This window comes from Agelaius tricolor, unplaced genomic scaffold (genome assembly GCF_023055355.1).
Source record: "Agelaius tricolor isolate 1412-34295 unplaced genomic scaffold, bAgeTri1.0.p SCAF_3, whole genome shotgun sequence".
NCBI lineage: Eukaryota > Metazoa > Chordata > Aves > Passeriformes > Icteridae > Agelaius > Agelaius tricolor.
In genome coordinates this window covers 22956911-22979748 of record NW_027269263.1, presented here as the reverse complement: position 1 = coordinate 22979748, position 22838 = coordinate 22956911, and the positions used below count along the sequence as shown (strand labels likewise).

At 43.5% G+C, this 22838-nt stretch overlaps 1 protein-coding gene across 2 annotated transcripts; it reads right to left on the bottom strand.

Annotated features, from left to right (window-relative positions):
* Positions 1 to 14057: 14057 nt before the first annotated feature.
* On the bottom strand, positions 14058 to 22838 carry PDE6H (phosphodiesterase 6H). Of its 2 annotated transcripts, none has more exons than XM_071423164.1 (4): positions 22764 to 22838; positions 17894 to 18080; positions 17624 to 17664; positions 14058 to 16756 (listed from the first exon to the last, which is right to left on the bottom strand). In XM_071423164.1, exons 2-4 carry the CDS (start codon positions 18031 to 18033, stop codon positions 16680 to 16682), a joined length of 258 nt encoding a protein of 85 aa, XP_071279265.1. In that variant the 5' UTR covers positions 18034 to 18080; positions 22764 to 22838; the 3' UTR covers positions 14058 to 16679. The 2 variants fall into 2 exon arrangements, with proteins under 2 accessions (XP_071279265.1, XP_071279266.1); XM_071423165.1 differs by lacking the exon at positions 22764 to 22838 and adding an exon at positions 21160 to 21505.

Below are 22838 nucleotides of genomic sequence, written 5' to 3'. Positions count from 1 at the left end.
CTTGTATCTGTCTGCAGCATGCTTGAGTGAGGTTATTGTGTGTCAGCAGGACTTAATATAAAGGTAACATTCAACTCACAACATTACAAGCTTAATTTGACTCTGCCATGAAGACCAGCCCTGCTCTTCTTGTTGCATTTCTCTGTACAAATGCTAATTGTGCTGCAGTTTCATTTAGTCATGGTGCTCAGATGTGATGCTCAAACACCTTCCAGCATGCAGTTTAAATATTTCAAAGCCAGCAAAACGATATCAGTGTTTGCATTGAGCCAACTTTCATGACCATTTGCTTCCTGAGAGCTGTAACCAACACTCTGAGCAGCCTTTTCCTCTGTGAAGTCCGAGTTTTGTGTAAGTTTTTCTCCTCAGTGCTAATGATTTAAATACCTACTCATTACTCAGTAAGACTCTGTCCCTGGAGGCAAAGGAGGAGCCTAAATGTCACTTCATGTCCCAAAAATGAAGACTTGGTTTGCCTGAGTGCCTTAACCCAGTGCAAACATGCACACATGCTTTAGATTTCTCCCAGTCTCCATAGCACTATTCTTAGCAGCACAGTGAAATGTGCTTGTGTTAAACATGCTACAGAGAAGGTTCAAAATAAATCATGTCTCAAATTGACCTGATTCTCTTCTTTGCTGCTTTCTTTTGGCTATAATATAGCTCACAAAAGGATAAAATGCTGTACTGAAAGTAACAGTTTAGCTTGTTTCTCTCTGATGCAACTGTTGACACATTTTTCTATTTCTGACATAATTTCCATGCTTTCCTTTGATTGCACAATTCTCAAAGGTGTATCCTCCATTTTACAGAAAGCAAATGGTTTTAAGAATATATATATATATTCCAGAAACTTCTAGCTAAATAAAAATAATCTACTCTCTGGATACATATACAACTGGCTCACTTATGGGATTTGGTAAATATCTATTAATTTCTACAGGTATTTGAGAAGCTCCAAGTCAAGCAAGCTCCTTTAAATCCAGTTATTTCTGCCTTGTTCTTTTCTGTTCTTCACAGACATTTTGTTCTCTCAGGCCATGTCACAGCATCACATCCCTAGCAGCCAATACTGATTCTTGTGTCCATGCTTAGGGTGTGTTGTTTTTTTTTTTTTTTTTTTTTTTTCTTTTTTTTCCAGTTCCATCTTTAATAAGCCTCCTGGGCTTTCTTTGAACATTGCATTTGCAACTGCAAAGAAACCCTTGTGTATTCCAAGTCTTCTATGTGGATTAAAAATGTTTTAAAAGACTTTATTTCAAAGACTGGACATAAGAGTTCTTAAAGATACATGGAGATGGGTACTTGACACACACCTGAACTCAAGCCTGGTACACAGAAAAAGTAAAAATGTGTGAAGTATTTTTGTGCTTTCTTTAACACATTGCTTTGAGCCTGTAGTAATGTTTAAATTCCTTCCTGTGTTTACTGAGATATAAAGGAGGTCTGTAAATATGTTTCTTTCCTATTTTCCTCCAAATGTTCTGGTTCTTGTATATAAACAGAAATTTCTTCACATACTTGGGGAATAATTCAAACATTTTTCTTTGTAACTTCAATCTGTTTTAAAGTCTTGGCTGAAGTTCTTGAGAACTGTGGAAACAACCTGAGATCACCCAAAAGGAAATCTGAAATGTCATGGTACAAACCTGGCCTTGCAATGTCAGAAAGTTTGAAAGCAACAGTATATCCCTTTTTCTGAGGCAGAGCAGTTTTAACACAAGTGCTTGCCCAAATTATGTTACTGTGCTCCAGCACAATCCCTTGAGAGGAATGGGCAATGCTGAGAAACTTTTGGAAATGGCTGGGGAAAAAAAGAGTCACAGCAAATGGGTGATGACCACACATGGATCTTCCTGCTCCTGCACATGATCTCAAGAGGTCAGGAGGGTCTTTTAATTATATGGTTGAGCAGTGTTTGGCTAAAGGTTTTTGGATGTTATGGGAATGCCAGTAAATACTGTGCTATTTAACCAATGGTTATTGTAGTGCTTTCAAAATTTGTTTTGTTCCCACAGGTTTTATTTTTATCCACATTCCTCAGCTATGTGTTGGTGTGACTATCACTGCCATTGTTTTGCCAGGATTGGCCCTCACTGCATTCTAGTCTACTTTATTTTTGGGTTCTGAGTATGGCACTGACCTCTAACCAAATGCAATGTCCCTGTCTGAGCTTGGCACCTTAGGGTTTTCCCTTGCTTGTGAAGAGTTAATCCTGTAGCTGAGACTGGAGCACAGCTCATGCCATGCTGGAGCAGATGCTGTGCTTGGTTAGGTGAGTCCATCCTTCAGCTCCAGCACTTTTATTGACTCGATCCCCCTTGGCAGTCCTGCCATAGATGCCTAAAGCCAGGAGAGGTGAAACCATCCTTGGGCACCTGCACCATGCTGCCTGTGTAACCAAGCATGGGAACTGGTGTGTGGAGGGGGCTTAACCCAATCCCCACCAGAGGGCTGGGGGCTGCAGGGGCTGTGCCCCTGCCCACAAAAGGAGCTCCTCTCAATTTTCCCTGTTCTGTGAATCTGTCATAGCCATGTCCACAGAGCTGGCCACATCTAGGGCAGAACATGAGCTCCAGATAACAGTTTCTCTCCCTTTCTCCCTCTGCCACACCTTCCCTCCCTGCCCTGTCCTCCCCTTTGGCCAATCCCTGCTGCTGTTCCCAGTGCTATCCTGGTGCCCAGAGCCACCTGGGGTGATTAGGGCTGGTGGCAGACCAAGGGTAGCAGGGCTGATGAATTTCAGTGTTGGTACAGAGTCTGAGTTTGTGACTTGCAGTAAAGATTGCCTCTGATTTGCCTCTGACGTGGATGCCCTGAGATAACCAGGCTTGTGTCTTAGAAAGACCTCTGTAAGATACAGTGCAGCCAGAAGTCCTCTTTAGCTCAGAGATTACACCCCAAAATTGTAGAATGCAGGCTGATTGTGAGCAGCAATATGACACCAGTGCTGGGAGGAGCAGTGGCCAGCTTTCTAGAATGGCATAGAAATGAGGGGGATGTGAGAAAGCTGATGGGGAAGATGCTTTAGGGTGTGAAAAGTTCTGTTTCACAAAAGGGAAGGTGAGCAGAGAGTATGTTGTGTGCTACTGATAGCAGCTCTGATCCTGTGGCACTGCATCAATAAGCAGAAGCATTTGGAGACCAGGTGTCCTACTTGTGTAGCCTGTTAAACACCATGAACCTGGATTAACATTCCCACAGCACAAGAGATGGAAGAATGGTTTGTTATTTTCTCATTTACTTCTTTGTGGAAAGATGTTGTCTAGAGCTGAAGTGATCTGTGTGAAATACTCCACGTGCCTTCGGTGATTTTGGGGCCAGCCCATGGGGGTCCTGTCTGCATTTCATGCCTCAGAGGTCCTGGGCTAGCTCCAGTTAGAGCTGCCATACCTGAGCAGTGCTGTGCTGAGACAGCAGCCTGAACCCAGAGAGCAGCACAGCAGTTCCACCTGTGATCCATTTCCCTGCAGGAGAATTAGCTGACCAGGCTGCTGTGCTGAGGTGTCAGGCTGCTTCCCAAGGCAGAACTATTTTGCTGGGCAGTAACTCTGCAACCTTTGCAGCAGGCTCTGCTGCCTGTTTCTGCACCACACAGAGCTGTGATGTAAGAGACAACATGACAAATACTAACACAGCTGAGCTTATTTTAGTCTCTCTTGCAAGAGAGCTGTACCCAGATTAGGACAATATGGAGTAGATCTGGTGATGCTTAATAAGTCAAAAAGATCTGGGGCTGGCTGTGTAAATCAGCATAGCAGATCTATAATGCAAAAAAAACCCCAAAAATTCAATAATGTTCCTACTTTTAAGATAAGAGCAAAGCCTCTTGGCTCACTGAAATGACAACAGCTCAAATAAAGTAGCACTGAAAAGGCAATGAAACCACTGCACTAACTTTAAGCTGGCATGGATGCTGCTGAGAAAATTGGTGCAGCAGCAAGAATTCTGCATGGACTGCAAAATGCTGCTGGGAAGCTATAAAAAATCACCATAGCTTCACGTTTCAGCCAGTTGAAACTCTAAAAATCCAGAAACTAGTATGTATGAAACAAGCTCCTGCTCTTCTTGGACTTTTCTAGACTGCCTCCAAGCTTGGATGATTTCTTCTATCTTTTCCCTAAACATTTAAAAATATTTTTTCTAATGGACTGACCATGAAATCAAAGCATAGTGACAAGCATCTTGCTTGCTTTGATTGTTTGTCCTGGATTCTTCAGAAATAGTTCATGAAGTCCCTGCAGACTGTAGACCACAGACTGAAAATCATTTAATAATTCTCTTTGCATGTGCCTTGCAGATTCCTGGGACACAGCCTGCCCTTCAGCAGAAAAATCAGGGTGATGCCTCACAAATGCTTTAATAGGTTATTTGAGACAGAAGGTGTGTTTTTCAGGTCAAGACAGAGGAATATGTATGGCAAAAAGAACCTGATAGACAACAAAGGGCTAAGCAACATTTAGAGTATGATAATGAATGATGTTCTTAATTTCTTTTTGCATTCAAAAATTTTCTTTATGAGGTGAGAGGTAAGTGAGTTTGTGGAGTAGAAAACGCTGGTTAGAGTTCCTCTGCTGTGGCTAGGTTGGGGTTTTTAATGTTAAATTTGGGTTAGGAACAGTGTGTGGCTGTTACTTTCTTCTTCAGTTATATTTTTAACTTTTGGCAAAGTTCCATAGTCTTGAAGATGTTTATTTTTATAGATTTCAGAAAACAAAATAAATAAAAACAAGCCATTTGGATCTCTGTGCTTGTATAATTCAATGTCACGACTACGACTTTTTCTGGTCAAAACCAGGACCCAGCAGCTGTTTTCTTCTGCAGCTGTGGAGAACTCAAACAATATCTGATAGTGTTAAAGGTACAAAATATTTTTTAAAAAAACCCCAACCATTGTCTTTGCTTCCAGTAAGAGAGAGTTATTTATGCAACAGCTGCCAAAAGATGAAACTCATGTTATAACACTGCGTTTTTCCAAGCAAGGCCATCCCAGCAGCTGGGGAGGGGCTTACCACTGATTTTTCTACTCTAGGAAATACTTCCATGTAGGGAGAATTTATCCTGAGACACAAAGACATCATTGAGGATGAGCATCTTGGACACCCCTGTGCTGCTCCTGGCCCCAGTACTATGGAACTGCTCCCCTCCTGCATGACAGGGTGGTTGTGGGAGGCAGCTGGACCCCTAATGCTCTGCAGGTACTACTGATCCTAAGATTCCTCCTCCATCAGCTTTGGAAAAGCCTGCAAATGTTTCTATGCATGGGGAACTTCCATGTGTTTCACAGTCAGAAATGGGAAGCTCAGAAGGGTCTTCACTTGGCACAGCCTCACTCAGAATTATTTTGCCTCAAGGCCTGAGAAGCATGAGCTAGTAGGGCAGAGGTTTTAGGGCTCAGTTTTTGCAGAGACTCTTAAAGAATGCCATTGTCATTAAAGGAGCTGTCTGATATTTCTGGCTCTAAAAAGTCCAATAAAAATTTAAGTGGGAAAACATACCAAAGTCACCCTTATTTTCTGTATTTATAGCTCCAGTTCTCACAATACACCACAGACTTTACTAACCATACAAGGCTGCATCCTCAATAAGGACAATCTGTGCTGGCATCTCCTGAAGTCTGGCATGGCCAGGAGCTGAGTGCCCAGCACTGTGCAGAGGGGAAGGCAGGCACAGGAGCCCTTGGAGGAGCAGCAGGCAGAGCCAGTACAAGCACACCAGGAGAGCAGGACATGCTTAGCAGCCACTGCCACCATCCTCCAAAGGGAGCTTAAAGGAGGCAGCTGAGAACAGGGCATGGGGAGGAGGATTGGGGAGGGTGCCCCCTCCCTCATCTGCAGCCTTGCCAACTCTAGCACTGGAACAGGAGCTCTTGCCACAGTCTGTGCATGCTACTACTGACTGCAAATCCAAAACATGGCCTTGCTTCTGCAGATGGACTTTGCTCTGAGGCAACAGGGGTGTCCTGGATACCCTCTTGTTAGGGAAACCTTATTTACTATGAAGAAATTAGCAACATCTCTCTGTTTTGAATCCCTTGGGAATCTGTAGTATTCCCTCTGCTTCTGCTATGTCAAGTGTGGACCCTACCTGCTGGGTGATCACCCAGTTTCTGTCCTAGGTGTGTCCTGCCAGCTTTCCTGAGGCAACAATTCCCCACCTTAGCTTTGCTTTGAGTAACCCAAAAGATGCAATATGATCAGTTAAGGTATTAGTGAGCACGAGGCAGTCTCCTCTGGTTTGCCATAGATAGCTAAAATATTAAACCAACAGCTACCTCATCTTCTCTAAAATATTCCTTCTTGCTAATTATTTAATGAAGGCTAAGAACTTTATGTCTCTTTTCACAGTAAAGCCCTCATCCCCATTGCTTCAATGAGCCTAGATGAGTTTTACTGCTGGGATCAGCTGCCAACCCTCTGAGAAGCAGGAGGTTGACACTTGGAATGGTGATGCCCCAAAAACAAAATGTTTTTTTGTGGAAAGAGGTACTTGCTGGAAGAAAACACAGTTCCTTGAAACAGTGCACACAAGACCACCTGAGCTTCTCCCAGGGACCCAGAAAGCTCGTTTTGTGACCAGCTGCAGTAAATGTGTGGTGGCTTATGGGAACAAGGTCAATTTTCAGCAGCTATGGTTCTGATCCTGTGTGTAGAGAATGGCTGTGAAGTATATTTTTTTAATCTTGAAACTTCTGCTAGAACACAGTAATTGTAAAGATTATTTTATCTGCCCAACAGGAAATTTACTTAACCAACTTCCAGTAGCTTCTACTTTTCTTCACCATGTCCTATCTTAATTCTTTAAATGCTGCTCCTAAGTAACACTGACTTAAAAGAAAAAACCTGTCTTTAAATACAGGTGGTGTCCTAACCTCTCTAGGTAAGAAATAACGTGGACTTTTAATAGTTTTCAAGTAACAATATTCTAAATTGGAACCCAGCAATTGCAGTTGATTACCACTGGCCAAAAAATGAATGACCACAACATCCTCTTCCTGGGAGCACCAAAATTAATAGGAATAGATTACTTTTGTCAATATAGTACTCTTGTCTCTTCCAGAGGAAGCACTGAGGAAACTTGCAGGTAGCATCAAGTAAAACAAGTTGGGGGTTTTTATGCATTCTGAGAGAAAAAGGCCACAGATCTATTAATTTATTTTCTTAGGTATGAGGGTTTATTGTGTGAACTCCTTAACTAAGGGTACCATAGATAGTAAAAGTTTCTATAGGTTCAGAAAGTGTCTCTACTGCATCATGAAGGAGAAATTTACCAAGTGGTATTGTACACAAAGACATCATCTCTGGCTCAGGATGTCCTTGAGTGCAAATCACTGGAAGCTACTAGATATGTTAGTGACATCCTGTTATATATGTAATTTGTATCTTGTCCTTTGCTACAGCTGGAGACAAAGTACTGGTCTGAAGGACTTCTTTTCTGATTTGGTAGAGACTTTTGATTCTTGTGCTTTTCTGCACATTTCTTATTTAAATTAGACACACAGCAGGCAGCAATGAAGACCTATTCTGCCTGCTCTATAGCAATAGGCTAGAAAATGTGCAGTGCCTGTGCCAGGCTCGGTGGCATTGGTTTAACATACATGCCAATCTCCGTTCTTCCAATACAGGTTATTGCATTCAAAGCCAGTTCTTGCTCATGGAATCCCACCTGTGCACCAGTGGGTAAGCATGGCTATTAGCCTGTCAAACACAGCTGGCATCATCCTAGTGACATCCTGTACAGTTCTGACTTGGAAGCTTCTCCAGTGGTTCTGCACAAGAGCTCTGAAATGCTTGAGCCACAGATGTTACCCTCAGCATATCTATCCCCCTTCCTGTCACACACTCTTGGTTTGAAGATCTACAGGGCACAGATCATGTGGAAAATTGTTTCTGAGTTTCATTATTGCCTCTGTGAGAAATTAGCAATGGGGTTCTTATCTGAATTTGCCAAACCAGCCACCAGATATGATTTTACTTTTCTGCTGCATATAAGAAAGACTCATCTCCTATCAGAAACAGTTCCCATGAAGACATTTCTGGGTCTGATCAAATTGCCTTTTGACCATCTCTTTAGTAAACTAAAGAGGGTTTAAGGACCTTTGATGAAAAACAACAGAACTGTTTTGGTTACTGAGTACTGTTCAGCAGCTGAGCTGCAGCAATGAGTTGCTCTTGTGCTCTGAGCTTGCTGCATGCAGAGATATGTGCAAGCCTAAGTCACTGTGAACTGTATGTTATTTGACAATTGGAGCAGCCAAAGAGGTCACCTTCTCTAACCCAGTCAGTGAGCAGCAACCCCCTTGGACTTGGATTTGTGTCCAAGCTTTGGACTGATTTATCCTCTCTGTGTACATTCAGTGCCTTGCCACAAAGCTCGAGGGACTGAAGTGCTTATGATACAGATTTTTAAGTAAAGTCAAACTGAAGACATGGGAAGGACAGAGAATGGATTTTGCACTGTTATGTAGCTCCCAGCCACAATTACAGTTTGAAAACAAGCCAGAGGATTTGTACTATTGGGAATACTTGGGACATGTATTTGAGATTCAGAGAGAAATTCCAGGTGGCTCCCACAGTATGATTTTTCTCAGACCTTTGAAAGAGATGATTTAAAATTTCCTCTGTAACTAAATAATTATAACTAGCAACAGCTTCCTCCTGTTTGCAATTTAGTTAATATTAAATTTGTCTCTGTCATTTTTGTCTGAAGGAACTTGGAAATCCAGTTCATTTAGAGAGATCAAGAAATAATGTTCTTCTGAGAGTAGGCACCCAAAGGCTTCAAGATTCTCATGTTCTATCACCCTATCAGCCCTGGGCTGGGATATGAGGGTAAGGAAATATTTCTTCCTGAAGAGTTTATCAATAGCATCTTGTCATCAGGGTAGCTAATTATTCTGGTTAAATGCTGCTGAAGTTTTAGAGTTCTTATGAGTGCAGATTTTATACACATACAAAAGCTACTGTAAGAGAATATAAGATCATAAAGCCTTTTCAATCAGGCAGTTCACTGGTTTGCAGCAGGTTACAGGATTTTTTTGCAGGTTGACCTGATCCAAAGCTTATGGAAGTCAGTGCAAAAACTCCAAAGAGAATCCTGGCTTTAATTCAAGGAATTAAGTTGTATGCCTTAATGCCATAGGATATTATTGCACTAAAGAGCTTATTAAGATTAAAATGGGATTAGGCATTACTATGAATGAATGCAAAAAGTTTACATGGCTGGGATAAAGATTTAAAGCTTTATTCCACATTTCAGGGAAATGGTTCTAGACTGAAGCAAAGAAAAATATATTGCATATCATAGCACTACACACAGCACAGTGCATGTTGTGCTTTCCAAAGTAAGAAACCTGGCACTGATGGTAGGATGTGGAACGAAAATCTTACTGAATTTTCCAAAGAAGCAGTTCTCACTGAAGAGTGAAATGAAAATGTCTCGTGTGCTTCCATGTTCTCTGTTTTGAGCTCGAGATTTTTGCTGGTTTTTTTTTTATTTTTCAGCAGCTGAAAACGCAACATCTCACTTTGTCTTGTTATCAGAAGCTTACAGATGGCTGCTAAACAGAGCTTCCTATGTACTTAGCTTTGATATTGTAATGGCTGAGCAAGAGTTTAATATGAAAAGCAAACTTTCTGTACATCACTAGAGTACAGTTTGAGAGACAGCAGCAATGGAGATGGCCTGGTGTGACTGCCCTGGCTCCTGCAGGAACTATGCCTGTTCTGTACCAGATGTTCTCTGCAGGGGATTCTTGGATGCTTTCTACAACACAGTCACAAATGCACTGACTATCAGAGCCTTCCCAGTTCCCATGGGGCCCATGTTTTCCCAAGGAAGGTATTTGTCAGGATTTCTTGATAACAGCTACTTAATATTTTGATGTTATTTTCAGACAGTTCTTCCTTGTTTCATCCTCGCTAATATTTATCCTGCTTTGTTATCTATACCCTACAGCTACCTCCAGGTGGGAATCATAACTCCACTTGACTCTTTCAGGAGGCTGTGCATGCTGGAGCAACTTCCCTGATGCCCGTGGAGTCCCTACTCCTCCTTTCTTCATTTTTGTTTACTCTTCATTCCCCTTCTACATGAGTTCAAAATACAGAACAGTTTATCGGCTTCTGTCCTCAAAATCCTAGAACAGAATGGAGCCTTGTGGATGGGGATGCAATGGTGTTAAGATCCTCTCAGATTTATCATAATATAGCTTCTTGTGGTACTCTTTCTGTACAGGCAGCTTTAGTTCAAAATTGCCTCCTTTGCTGACAATATTTCATTCCAATGTAATTGTTGACTTGCTTTCCCTTTGCTCTTGTCTGAGACTGGTGCTTACCAGATCATCCAGCCTCAGGTTTGTGTTTGAAAGGACTTTGCCCAGTGCCTTCATCTGTGTGTTCCTCATCCCAGCTGTCTGTAGGTGACCTGGCCAGGTACTGGCATTTTCAAGACTGACTGTGCTGCATCTTTGCTGTGGCCCCCTATTAGTGAAGTTCAGCATCCTCAGGCTGGAGTAATGCCCTTGCTTGGAGACCAGGGTTATAACTAATTCATTAGTTCACAGTGATGTACTTACAAAGTGCCTAGCATGGAAAGACCTTGGTCCCAGGGAATGTTTCTGGTAAAACTGCAGTTCCTGAAGCCAGATCTAACACAACTTGTTGTTTTCCACATGTTTGGCCTTCTGTTATTTTTCTTCCCTTACTTTCAGAACTGCAGCCAGTTCCCTGGTGCAGACAGATGCAGGATTGCTATGCCCATGCCAGCAGCTGTCTGGGTGATACAGATTTGAGCTGGCTTGAATCCAGATAGCTCTTGTGAGATGAGCAAATGCATTTGCCTTCTCCCTGTGCCTAGAGAAACCAATGTGGTGTTTTGATCAAGCAACAGGAGTTTGTACCTCAGGTCACTGGTGGGGCAGAAACCTATGTATGGCTGAGGAATTGGCCTTGCCTTCCATCTGCCTATAGCCTGTTTGCCCCTCTACAGCCCTGTAAACCTGCCTAGGTCATACTTCCAGCCCCTGTAAACCTGTCTAGGTCTCATACTTCCAAGAGATTTGTTCCAGCAGCCCTCAGTGGTGGGGGTTTTAATGATCCTGGGATTTCTATCTGTTGCTCCTTTTGGTGTCCTGTCCAGAGATGAGGAGAGGTTTATCAAGTTCTCCTACTTGCACAAGACATAGATTTTCCCACTGATGTTATTCCTGCTCCCCTACTCTGTCACCCACGATCACAGGGTCACTGTGGTGGTAGTCTTGAGCTCCCAGGCTTTGATGTGTTTTTCTCCAAGCCCTCTTCCTTCCTGGGTGGTTGTGCAGCCACTGCCTCCCAGAGAGAGCAAGGGACCAAGTTCAGCTTGCTCAGTGCTTTATAAATTATTTGTGCCTTGTGTGGATGCTCTACTTCAGCATCATAACAGGCTCAGAACCCCTGCAAGTGGTCCTTGGCCAGCTGCTACACCCTCCCTGTGTGGCACAGAGCACAGGGCAAAGCCCAGTGTGCAGCTGTGGCAAGCAGCTTTCTGGGGCTTTGCTACATTCCTTCTCTGGGTTCTCCATGTTTTTGAAGGTATCCTTCCTTCCTGTGGACTTTTCCTATGCTGACCACTGTCCTGACCAAGATCTCAGGGTGCCAAAAGCATTCTTCATTCCCAGTGCCCCCCTGTCTAAAGTCCTACTCTTCACAGGGTAGTGTAGTTCATCTATTTCTGTCACATCCCTGGTCTGCTCTGACATCTGGGCAGTCTGTTGTGTGTGGAGTGTGTGCTGGTGGTTGCTATGCTCAGCCACTTCATTTACAGCCTCAGGAATGTGAGAGGCCCTCAGAAAAATGCCAGAGGCAAGAACGTGTTTGAAAATTCCTGAAGGCTTTGATAGAGAAGGTATTCTTTTCACCCAGCAGGAGCAGCAACACCAGAATTCTCACCATAGTTATGCTAAACTTCAAGAAGAGGAACAACATAAAATGTGAGAGCACATGCTAAAAGTAAGTTGAAAGTGACAGGATTCGATCCAATTGTTATGTAGCCCCAGCACAGAGGCTTCAGCCATCCCACTCCCTCCAGTGGATCACAGTTGGTGTGGAAAAGGCTCAGAGCCATAAATGCTCCCTGCCTTGGGCTGTCAGGACAAACTTTGGAGGTGCGGGTGCCTAACATTAGGGTACTGAGCTGATCCCAGCTCCCTGGCAGCCCTATGGGGACTGGGAATAAGGCTTCAAAGTTAAGCAGTCTGGTATGAGGAAATCCCAGAGTTGAGCATATTTATAAGCATGTGATACGATCTTTTATTTTAATTGCATAATCTTATGTTCTTTTTTTGTTGGTTTTTTTTTTTCAAATCTATCTAGATTTGCATCACAGTGGTGTGGTGATGCTGAAACAGACTGCTGGCTGGAATAACCTGCCCACCCAACGGAGCATTACATAAATGCTCTCAAAAATAGACTTCTTGTTCCTCAGATCTCCAAGCTGAGGCCCTGGATCTTACTGTCTGAGTGAGATCTGACTCAGAGAAAATAAGACTCACTAATGAGTACTTACAGCTGCAACCACAACTAATGACAGCTGCATTTTAAACTTCAAGATAAAATGTTAAGTGCTCTGGAAAATCAAGTATTGAAGGCCGAAAGGTGGTGGGTACTCTCAATTTACCTAACTCTCAAAATCCCATTTATAAAATAGAAAAGTGCCCCACAAAACACAGAGTGATATTTCCAGGGCACATTTTTTAGCCTACATCTTGTTGATGAATACCATAGGAAAATGTGACAGTGGCTTGATACTGAGTGAGATGCTGATTTGAAAACTGTTGGAGGATGGTAATTTTGCACTAGTGCTCTTCAGGTCTCCTGAAGAATCCAACTTACACTGAGGTGTTTTTGGTTTTTTTGGTTTTTTTTTACTTTTTTAAATTTTATTTTTATTTATTTTTAACTGAGACTCTTGAGGCGATTTAGATGGGGGGGTGGTGGGGGGAGGGGGAGAAGGAAGCAAGTCAAGTGCTTCTCACTTTTCCTAAGGTTCTTTCTTCTTTTCTTGCAGAGATTTGGGTTTAATTAACTTTTTCACTAGTCAGAAACTGGGGTCAGTGAGGATGGGACTCAAAATTTGGTTATGGCTTTAAGTAGATATATATACATGAGAAGATGTTTTTCTGGTTTTCAAAATGTGTTTGGGAAAGGTTTTGTAAAAAGCTCTCACAAAGGGAGTCCTGGACAACTCATATTTGTATCTCACAGGATAGAGAACATTCAAAGACAAAAGACCTTCAACTGGACACCCAGTAACGAGTTGCAAGAAAAAAATTCCAAAGATGGCATGAAAGAAAACACTTCCAAGGCTGAGATTTGACAGCATAACACAGGAAGGCAATTGCACTTGACCAACTTGAAACCCCTATGGACACCTGGAAAGTTCAGCAACAGAAAGAAGCAAGAGGAGATGAGTGTTTGCAGCTCTGTCTTGCAGTCAGGGCAGTGAGAAGGAACTAAGTGATATTCACACCTCAGCAATTCTTTGCTATAAGGGTAGAAAACATGCTGACATTCATTGGCACTGAGTCCTAGAAGATGTAGCTGGCCAAAAGATCTCAGCCTGAAGGAAACCATGTGCAACACTTTTGGGAGAATATACCAGTCATCACTCAGGAAAAAACTGCTTCTCAGATGATATCACAGTCAGTCTTTATTGCCTATTGTTCAGAGATAAATAGCTGTCTTTCTATAATGAGAAGTGATAAGTGACTTTCAGGGCTTTCCCCAGGAAAGGAAAGGATTTCAGAGGGAAAAGCTAAGTCATCTGCCTTTCCCTGGCTATATTTTGTAAGCAAGTCAGACTACATTCTTAAGATTTTTAAAACATTTTTTATTAATTTTTATTCCTTTTGACATGTTTTTATAGTAAAAGAACAGAGAATAATGTATTACAATGCATATATAGAGTGAAGTCCTTCAACAAGCTGCTTTAATACATTTGCTTTCTTGCACCATAGCCATCTCTCACTGAAAAATGGAAGTTTCAGGAATTATGGCTCATTAGAAAAAACTCAGAACCTCAGAAAAAGCAACCACAAGTGTGTTTTAAGACTCTTCTTCTAAGCCTCAAAATTCCTTACAAGTAAAGGAATGAATGTGATTTTTATTAATGAATAGAAATTATTTTTAAAATAACTAACAAACTGTGTTGGCTCAAAACACCCATCTTCTGATACAGCTCATCAGCTAGGTATGAGAACTGGGTTATGTGTGCATTCCTGCTGGACTCCTCTAGGAAGGAGAATGGGGAAGTTCTCTGATGGGAACTGGGGCTATGGCAATCAGATGGGGAACTACACCAGGACCTTCTGATTTGCTAAAACTTCAGTGCCTGGACTAAGGAGAACTTTGCTTTTACCCCAGTATGTTCTGACAAAGTATCTCACTGTCTGTGGACTGTTTTCCAAGGTCTTGGATGAAAAGGGAGCAAAATGATGAATTAAAATTTCCTTCTCTTGTTTTTGTCAAGCTTAAAAAGCTTAAAAAAGGGAAAACTCAACTGAAATAGAAGCAGCCAGCTAGAAGGATTCAGAACTGGATCTAATGGGTCTTTTCCCAGAGAGAAGAGGACACACTGAGAAGGTGGAAAAAGGATCATATGCAACAGGATGGCATAATGGGAGGGAGAGCATGAGAGTACTGCCATACGAACATTCACATTTAACTGCAGAAGGACAGGGCTAGTACATGAGCTTGAAAAAAAAAGAAATCAGTTCCCTATAGTAAAAGTTAAATAAAAGGTCATTTATATAAAGAACACTTAGGGAAAGAAGAAAAGCATTAAAAGGTGAGAAAGGCAGGAGAAGCTGGAAGTAAGTGGGAAGGACAGAGTGCCTCTGGCCAAGGAAATAGCTGAGGGCTGCAATTAGCTAAATGGTACACGGCTCCTGCGCTGCTGCGATGGTGCTGCGGTTCTGAACCGCTCCACGGCTCACTGCTGTGTCTAATGGCAGCAGGGCTGGATAATAAAGGCTGTTCTCTGGACTGCCAACAGGAATTCATTTCCTTTAGCTTTTGGTGCCCCAGCTATATTTTAACTGAAAACTGCGAGCTTTTATTTCTGGAATAACAGTAGCAGATAACTACAGCACCGCCATGGGTTTATAGCAATGCTTTTTGCGTGGGGATCAATCGTTTAGACAGGATTTGCTCTCCTCTCCACAATCACTCCTTGCTCCCATTAACATGTTCAGCCTAGGAAAGATATGATAGGGGGAGGCAGTTCTTATGCAGTGAGGCTTCTTAAGCTAAAAGCAATGACTAAAAATTCCACCTCCTCTTATGAATACTATGTAGCTACAACAAACTTGCTCCTTGCCTGCAAACAAGCCAAAAGCCCTTCCCTAATGCCAGGGAATCTCGGTGCCTTCCCTGAACATTTAAGTGGTTGTGGGTGCCTCACCACTTGGCAGCACTCACTGCCAGAGAGCAGCAGACACAGATCGATGGGGTTAAGTGGCTTCGCTCTGTGCTTGCCTGCATGTACACATCCCGCCCTTCCCCTGCCTCCCCGCTTGCTCTGCTCTTACTTCTCTCTGGGGACACCGTTTCCCTGCTTGTCCAAACAAGCTCCAGAGCCTGAAATTGCCAGAGAGTGAAGAGAGAAAAGCCTTCCTACTTACGAGGGGCAGGGTGAAGGGAGACTTGTCCTATGCTAAATACAGGGAAGAGGGAGCAATTACTGCAATGTCATTTTCTGCTGCATGTGGCAGGACCACTGGCACAGTCTGGTGACAGATCATAAGGATTCTCTGTCTTAATAAGCAGCAAGCATGTCCTGCGGAGCAAATGTCTCATGTAAATATGCATTGGCATGGGGACAGGTGTCACACAGGGCTTCCCATCAAAGGAGAGGAAATGCAGCATCATTTGGAGGGCTGCTTCTTTGGAAGTGCAACCACAAAGGAATGAATAATAGGATTAATTCACTTAGCTATTGATCTCAGACGCACACATTTTCATTTAACATTATGAGAACAGCCAGACTCTCATGGTTCATAGCCTGTGGGCAGTACAGCAGAGACAGCATTTGCAAGCCCTTTTCCCCATTTGCTGATGAGGTAAATCTTAGCAGCACGTTCCTTATGGGAGCTGCAGGGGAAGGATCTCCTATGGAAAACAGCCTAATGTCTGGACTGGTGTGACTCTAATGCTGCTCTCTACAGATGTACTCTGAGCAAATAATTGGTGGCCAAATAAAATGGGGACCTACCCATAAAAGTTCTATATAGAAAGCTGAAGAAAGAAGGGAAGGAAGAAAACAGAATAGGCTGATTTAATTATGTCTGGACATACATGCACACAATATCTCAGCTAATCAGGGAAGAAGTTCAGATACAGCCTCCCCATATTGCCATAAACATTGAAGATCTATGACAGTGAGAGAAGAAAGAATATGGTGCAGGGAGACATTAAGACATTTTTCAGTAGTTTCATCACATGGAACATGAGGTCTGCTCAGGGTCCCAAATAACTTCTTTGCCAAATTAATCTGCAAAGTTAAGTTTCTCATAACTAGCTCTTACAAAACCACCCTGCCCATAAGCAAGCAGATGCAAGGGCCAAAAGTAAGTGTCAAAGGTGGTAAAGACCATGCTGGGATCTGTGGAGTCACCAGGTGACACCAGCAGAGATGCTGACACCTTAGATGATCCCGAACTGGGCCAGCTCGTGCAGTTCCAGATGGCTGAAAGCTTCCCATGGGCAAATCACGGTGATATCTGCAAAAGAGGGAAAATGACAAATGTGTTCTCATAGCCCAATGCGCTCCTTGGATTTATTTTTTATTAATGGAAAGGCTGATTTACTCAGGAAACATTAATAAGAATGAGATTCCGTTTGAAGGTTAAATGGGCAGATGAGCATTTCCAATCTGGTACTACCTGTCAGACCAAACCAAATCAGTGTACTTTCTCTCTGTGAACAAAAGCAAGCCAGCAGTTCCTAGTCTCTTCAGTGACTATGTAAACTGGTGTAATAGTTAATTCCAGTTATGTGGTTTCTCCTGTTCTTATAAATTACCTGTAGTCAAACTGTGATCTCCTTGAAGACATGTGCAGATTTAGATCAGATGCTGAATAATTTGGCCTACAATATTCAGGATCTGTAACTCTCTCTTCATCAATACTTCAAAGTTCTGACTGGCTACAGCTCATCCAATGCATTTTTCTCAATCCCAGATGGGTACAGAAAATTCTTAAAATTAGGATTCTGATGACAACACAAATACTTGACCATCTGGGATTTAGTTTCTGTGATTTTTTGGTATTAATAGCTTAGCATTTAGCATTTGTTTGAGAATCTCATGCTGCTGAAATTCTTAGCCAGAGTATTAGCAGAAAACAAACAAGCACTTCTGCAGCCCAATGTAGGTAGTCTGAAGCTGAAACATACATAAATAGTCTTTTCTTCCCATAGTGTATAAGCATGAACGTGGCAGCTTGGGGAGGCAGAACTACTCTTCTCTGGTGACCCTGAGAGCTGCAGACAGGCCAGGGGAACAGAGGCCATCCCAGAATCCTCTCCCATGGTCAAGTTTGTCTATGCTAGTGCTAAAGCAGGGCACGACAACATCCTGCAGAGCTTACCTGTGCCCAGCCCCTCCATGCCTGGGATGTCATCTCCAAACCTAGGAGAGAAAAGAGCAGGTAAGGAGTGAGTTTGGGGCAGCAGCAAGGAAAGGGGAGATGCCCTAAGCCCCAGCCAAGGAAGAAGAATTGTGGGCAGGGAGCAAAAGCTGAGAGGGGGCAGGGGGGAGCCTTCTGGATCCTTGCCCAAGGAAGATGCACAGAAGCACAACGTAGCAGTGGGGGGCGACTCAACTGGCACGGTTTCTTTTCTTTCCACAATTCCCTTACCCTCTTACTCCTTTTTTGGGGGGCTTGCTCTTGAACTGCCTTGTCTGTCTCTGCTTGAACTTGGGGGGCCCCTTGCGCGGTGTGGTGGGGCCGGTTGGAGCATCCCCGGTGTTGAGGTTGGCGGCCGGGGTCTCGCTCATCGCTGGGCTGTGGGCAGCTGGCACGGGCCTCTCTCAGATCCCTCTGTCTGCAAGATAACAGCAAGAACTGGCACAACACTCTGCTTATCTGTTCTAGGTATCAGTAGTCAGATGACAGAAGTATGGAAAATATAATTGTGACAGGATTAAAGATAATGGTATTATAGATAAAGAAAGATTGTAATGAGTACAAATTAAGCAGGGTAGTGCTGCCTTTCATCTGGCATGCTGGAATTAAGATGCCAAACAAAGAGCACTTGAGCTAAGGCCAAAAAGACATTTACCCCACAGTGCAATGTCTTGCCGAGTCATGGAGACTAACACCTCCTTTTGTCTCAAACACAGTTGCACTCTTGGAGACAAGTTGCTGCAGAAACTTGCCCCACAATTTAGATAAAACAGGAAGTTTAACACCAATGCTGGGGTTTTTTTCTAGCTAGCTTTGGAGTAGCGTTGCTGAGGTTTTTGCTTACTGCTTCAGGACCTGACTACAGGAGCCACAAAGACACATGTACGGCTTAGAGAAATATCCTGCCCTTGGGAATCACCATGATACACCACTTGTTCTCATACTTGTGCCTAAGCATTACCTTTAGAACAATGATGGACATGGGACGCTGGGCTGGATGGATCCTTTGTCTGGGTGGAGCTGCAATTAGGGCCCAACGTTTGTCAATAACAAACTCATGGGAAATATAAGTTTTAAAATATAACTCATGGGAAATAGCACAAGACCATTGCAAGATTATGCAGAAGGCTAAGGCAACACACTGGAGACTATCTTTTAGGCAGAAGTTTATTTCACAAATTTCTCAGGATTCACAGGAGTAAAGCCTGCAATTTTCCCCAGGATGTGCCCACTTTGGTATTTTTGAGCATTATATTACATGTGCTGACCCCTCCTCACCACACTGTACATGAGCCAAACTCCACAGGAGATAAATAGTTATCAGGGTGCAATTTCTGTTTGGGAGACATGTCTCCTGTCTTAGACAGCAGAACTGCTGCACTCTGAGCCTTTTGCTTCCTTCCCAGAGAGGACAGCTATAACTCTAACCAGTGCCCAAAGGGAAGCAACCAGCCCTTCATTGAAGTTTGTGCTAATTAGTATGCTTTTAGTAATATAATGGTCTGGACAAGTGCATTTATGGATAAAAATAAATGCAACTTCTTTCTTTTTTCCTTGAAGTCACGTTTTCCCCATGACTGTTATATATCTCCTATCTCCAGGTGATGTAATCGCTGATGGAATTAACTTCAGGATTTGTTTCTAAAGACTAATCTCATTAGGTCACCATAGTACTCTGGCTTAATCCCCAACATCACCTGCCGTGACACTCTGGACTTCTAATCTCAGAACTATAAATGTCATCAAAGATTTCTTTCCTTAGTCTAAAGAGAGTTCATTCCTTTATCCTGAAATAGCCAGAGCATTGGAAAGCAAATCCTTATATATGAGGAGAAAGATCATCTGAGCAATCCTCCTGTGTCACTTCCACATCCACGCAAGGTGAAGAGCCATATTTCTGTATCTGTGGCAGTCTGGAAATACTTCATCCAGAGCATCTTTCCATCTGTGGTGGCAGTAGGATGGTTCCAAATGATAGCACCTGGAGGCAGGCTAGTTCTTCTGTTGCTTGTGGTCAGGCTTCTGTCTCAGCTGTAATATCCCAAGCAGGAGACTGGACAGGTTCCAGCAGCCCCAAATGGAGGAGCAGATGGTTGTGTCTGAAGCTGCAGTATGCACAGATGCTATTCCCCCGCGTGTAACACAACGCTTCCTAAGCACACTCTGTGCCCACAAACACAAGGATCAGCTCAAACCCTGGAAGTTACTTATTTGGCTGCCATCTCTGCAGTGCCTGAACAGTTGCCCAGTATTTACAGTTTTTTCTTTTTCCTCACAGCATGGTGGCAGGACAGGCAAACACTGTCACCTTCTTCTTTTACAGAATGAGAATGGAAGTGCAGTGATAGGTATGACCTGGACTGCACTGCTGGGAGGAGAGATGAAATCTTTTAACTCACAGATTTTTAGGGCCAAACTGAGAGATGAAGGCATTTGCCTCCAAAACAAAGACAGAATTTTGTCCCTCTCTGTTACTCAGGTGGGAGGAATTCAGATGATACTGCCCTACAACAAAATGCTTTGCATCAGAAAGCTGCTCCATAGCATGTCTGCTAACGTGCCAAAGTCTATTACTATGTCTCTTTCTCAGATGCAATTCTTACCAGTAGGTCTCTGTCTCAGTGCTAGACCCCCCTCCTGAACTAAGAGACATGCATCCACTTCTAAGCACCATGTTACTTGGCACCCTTCTCAAGGGCTACTCCCAAAAGTGCAACAGAAAAAACAAACCAGCTAACAGATTTCCATCCCTTAGGACTGACATCCAAAACTTGAAAGATGTATTTGTGCTCCATCTCCTGCTGAATTCCTGCTCTGCTTCAATAATCTCTGCTGTGCACTGGCATGTTACCTTAACCACAAATATGTCTTTGAGAGTCAAAACCTCTTAAATCCTTGAGTCCTCATTTTGTCCCCAGTTTCACTCAGTAGAGGAATAGCTAATGGGAAGGTTCAGCCCTTGAAGTTTCTTTTTGCCCCAACAACTGAAGTAGTTGTATCCATTTACCAGATATTCAATAACCCAGGATTTGGTAGGAAAATGCCAAAATCACACTTCATCCACTCTCACCTGCATGAATTCAATAAAGAGCACTCAATGAAACTTTTAGCTAGGGGCATTTCTAACATTAGGGACAATTCTAACTTCTTCCTTACTAATCTCCCTCTACTTCTAATTCTCTCCATGCATCACTAAAAATGACAGAGGATGGAAAGAACCTTAATGCCACATAACAGCTTTCCTCTTGCCAAAGGAAAAGTTGCCTTTCCACCATGGAGCTGGTGGGACTTGCTTGCCATCATTAGAGTCAAAGAATTCTCCATTCATGCTGGAGTGGGCCCTGCCCCACAGCATGGAAACTGCCCCAGTTCCCACACCTTGGGAACCAACTGCCCCCACACACAGCCAGACAAACACCCCAGGATCACAGGCATGATAGAAATGCCAATAGCAGCTTCTTCCCATGGGAATTTCACAGCCTTTTGTCTTACCATACCTGGTTACTTGGATAGTCCTTGGTACCAGATGAAACAGGTGGCTTGACAAACGTTCTGAGTCTCCTCTAGATCTCTGCAAGTGCTATGCTGCCTTCTCCCAGTGTTTCCTGGTCTGCCAGAGCTCTTTTGCTCCTGCCAGCACCAGCACACAGCTCCAGGGCAAGGGCTGATGGCTGTGGATGCAAAGACTGTTGAGGCATAAGATCCTCTGCCATGCACTTCCTCTGCTCCCTCCTCTGATGAGGTGTTACCTAATTGCCCCTGACAGCATTTCTGCTCAGTCTAGGGCTTAATCCTCTAGGTAAGAGCTTTGCTTGCATCTGAATGCTAATTATACCTAATACACATTAATGGGCTTATCTCAGTTGCGTCAGAAATCCCACCTCGGGGTTTTTGGCCAGGTTAATCATCCTTCTTTTAGTTTTATTTAAATTTAAAGGGGCTTGACTACTATGACAAATGCTGACTCTTTAATCTGCTCCATCCTTAATCTCTGACTCTCTGTGGAAAATGTCCCTGGCAGATAATGTAGATGCATCACTTGATCTTCTTTTCTCTTTTCAGACTGTTTTGGTGTAGGAACTCATCTTCCCCCATCCAAAGCTTTCAAAAATACAGATTCCTCCATGTGCACTTGTCTTACACTCCTCAGGGTGTCAGACACAGAACCTTCATGAGCCATGGCCCTCCATGCAGATACTCTTCTGTAAGCAGAGAGGAACCAGGGGGAAACATCCTTGTGCTCACGTTCTCTTTATGTGTTTCTTGCATGCTCAGACCTTGGCCTCGGGAGAGCCACTAGCATCATCCTTTCAGGCTTTTGTCGGGGAGTATCAAATCCAGGGCCTTTGAGGAGTCTCACAGCTCCAGTCTCAATTGCTTGAGGTGGCTAATCATAGTGATGGGAAGAAGTCCATGCAGGTTCAGCCCTTTCTGCTCCTGTGTCTTACACAGGATTTCAAATCCTTCATTCTGGCAGCAGTTTTAAGACCAAGAACAGGTGAAAGAGGATGCACTCTAAGAGACAGAAACTCATTTCCAGTAGAACTATATTCCCAAGTGGGGATCACTGGAAAGACTATCCCAGTTGAAAGAAGGGATTCAGTGAGAGCAGAGGTACAGCACCATGTCATGAACTCCTCATTGCTGTGCCCTGCAGGTATGGCTGGGTGCTGGGGCAGGAAACACCAGCTGCCTGTCCCAGCTGCTCCCTGGCAGCCCCCCAGTGCTGCTCTCAGCAGGCTCAGCCAGCTGAGGACACAAACCAGGGGGGTTCCAGGGAGCCCCAGCAGAGGGGTGCCCACCCCAGGCGTTCCTCAGCATGAGGAACTGAGCAGCCCCTGCTTGTACAGCCAGGTTTGAGACAAACCCCTGCAGCAGCACCTGCCCTAATGATAGAGGAAACAAAGAACTCACGCAAGAATCACAACTCCCTCTCCCAGCTACTGGATCTGTTCACACTCTCCAAGCACCAACATCCAAACTTTTCCCCCATGGAGTTTTATCTGGACTTTTCTCTCCCCTGGGTTTGTTTTTCAGCCAGTTCCTTTTCCATCCCCCTGCCCCTCCTTGCTATTGCTTTGAGCTCCCAGGGAACACTTACAGTGCCAAGGGCTCCTCTTGCAAATCATTCAACTCCCGTCCTCCAGCCTGGGTAGGAAGAGTCTCGAGGTGTCCC

Bases quoted from the DNA above. Each gene is read 5' to 3' on its own strand.
- PDE6H (XM_071423164.1), bottom strand. From the start codon at position 18,033: ATGAGCGAGACCCCGGCCGCCAACCTCAACACCGGGGATGCTCCAACC. The intron at 17,665-17,893 runs GTAAGGGAATTG...TTTCTCTCCTAG, and splicing joins CCCAAAAAAGGAGTAAGAGG to GTTTGGAGATGACATCCCAG. The intron at 16,757-17,623 runs GTAAGCTCTGCA...CCTCTTTTGCAG, and splicing joins CATGGAGGGGCTGGGCACAG to ATATCACCGTGATTTGCCCA.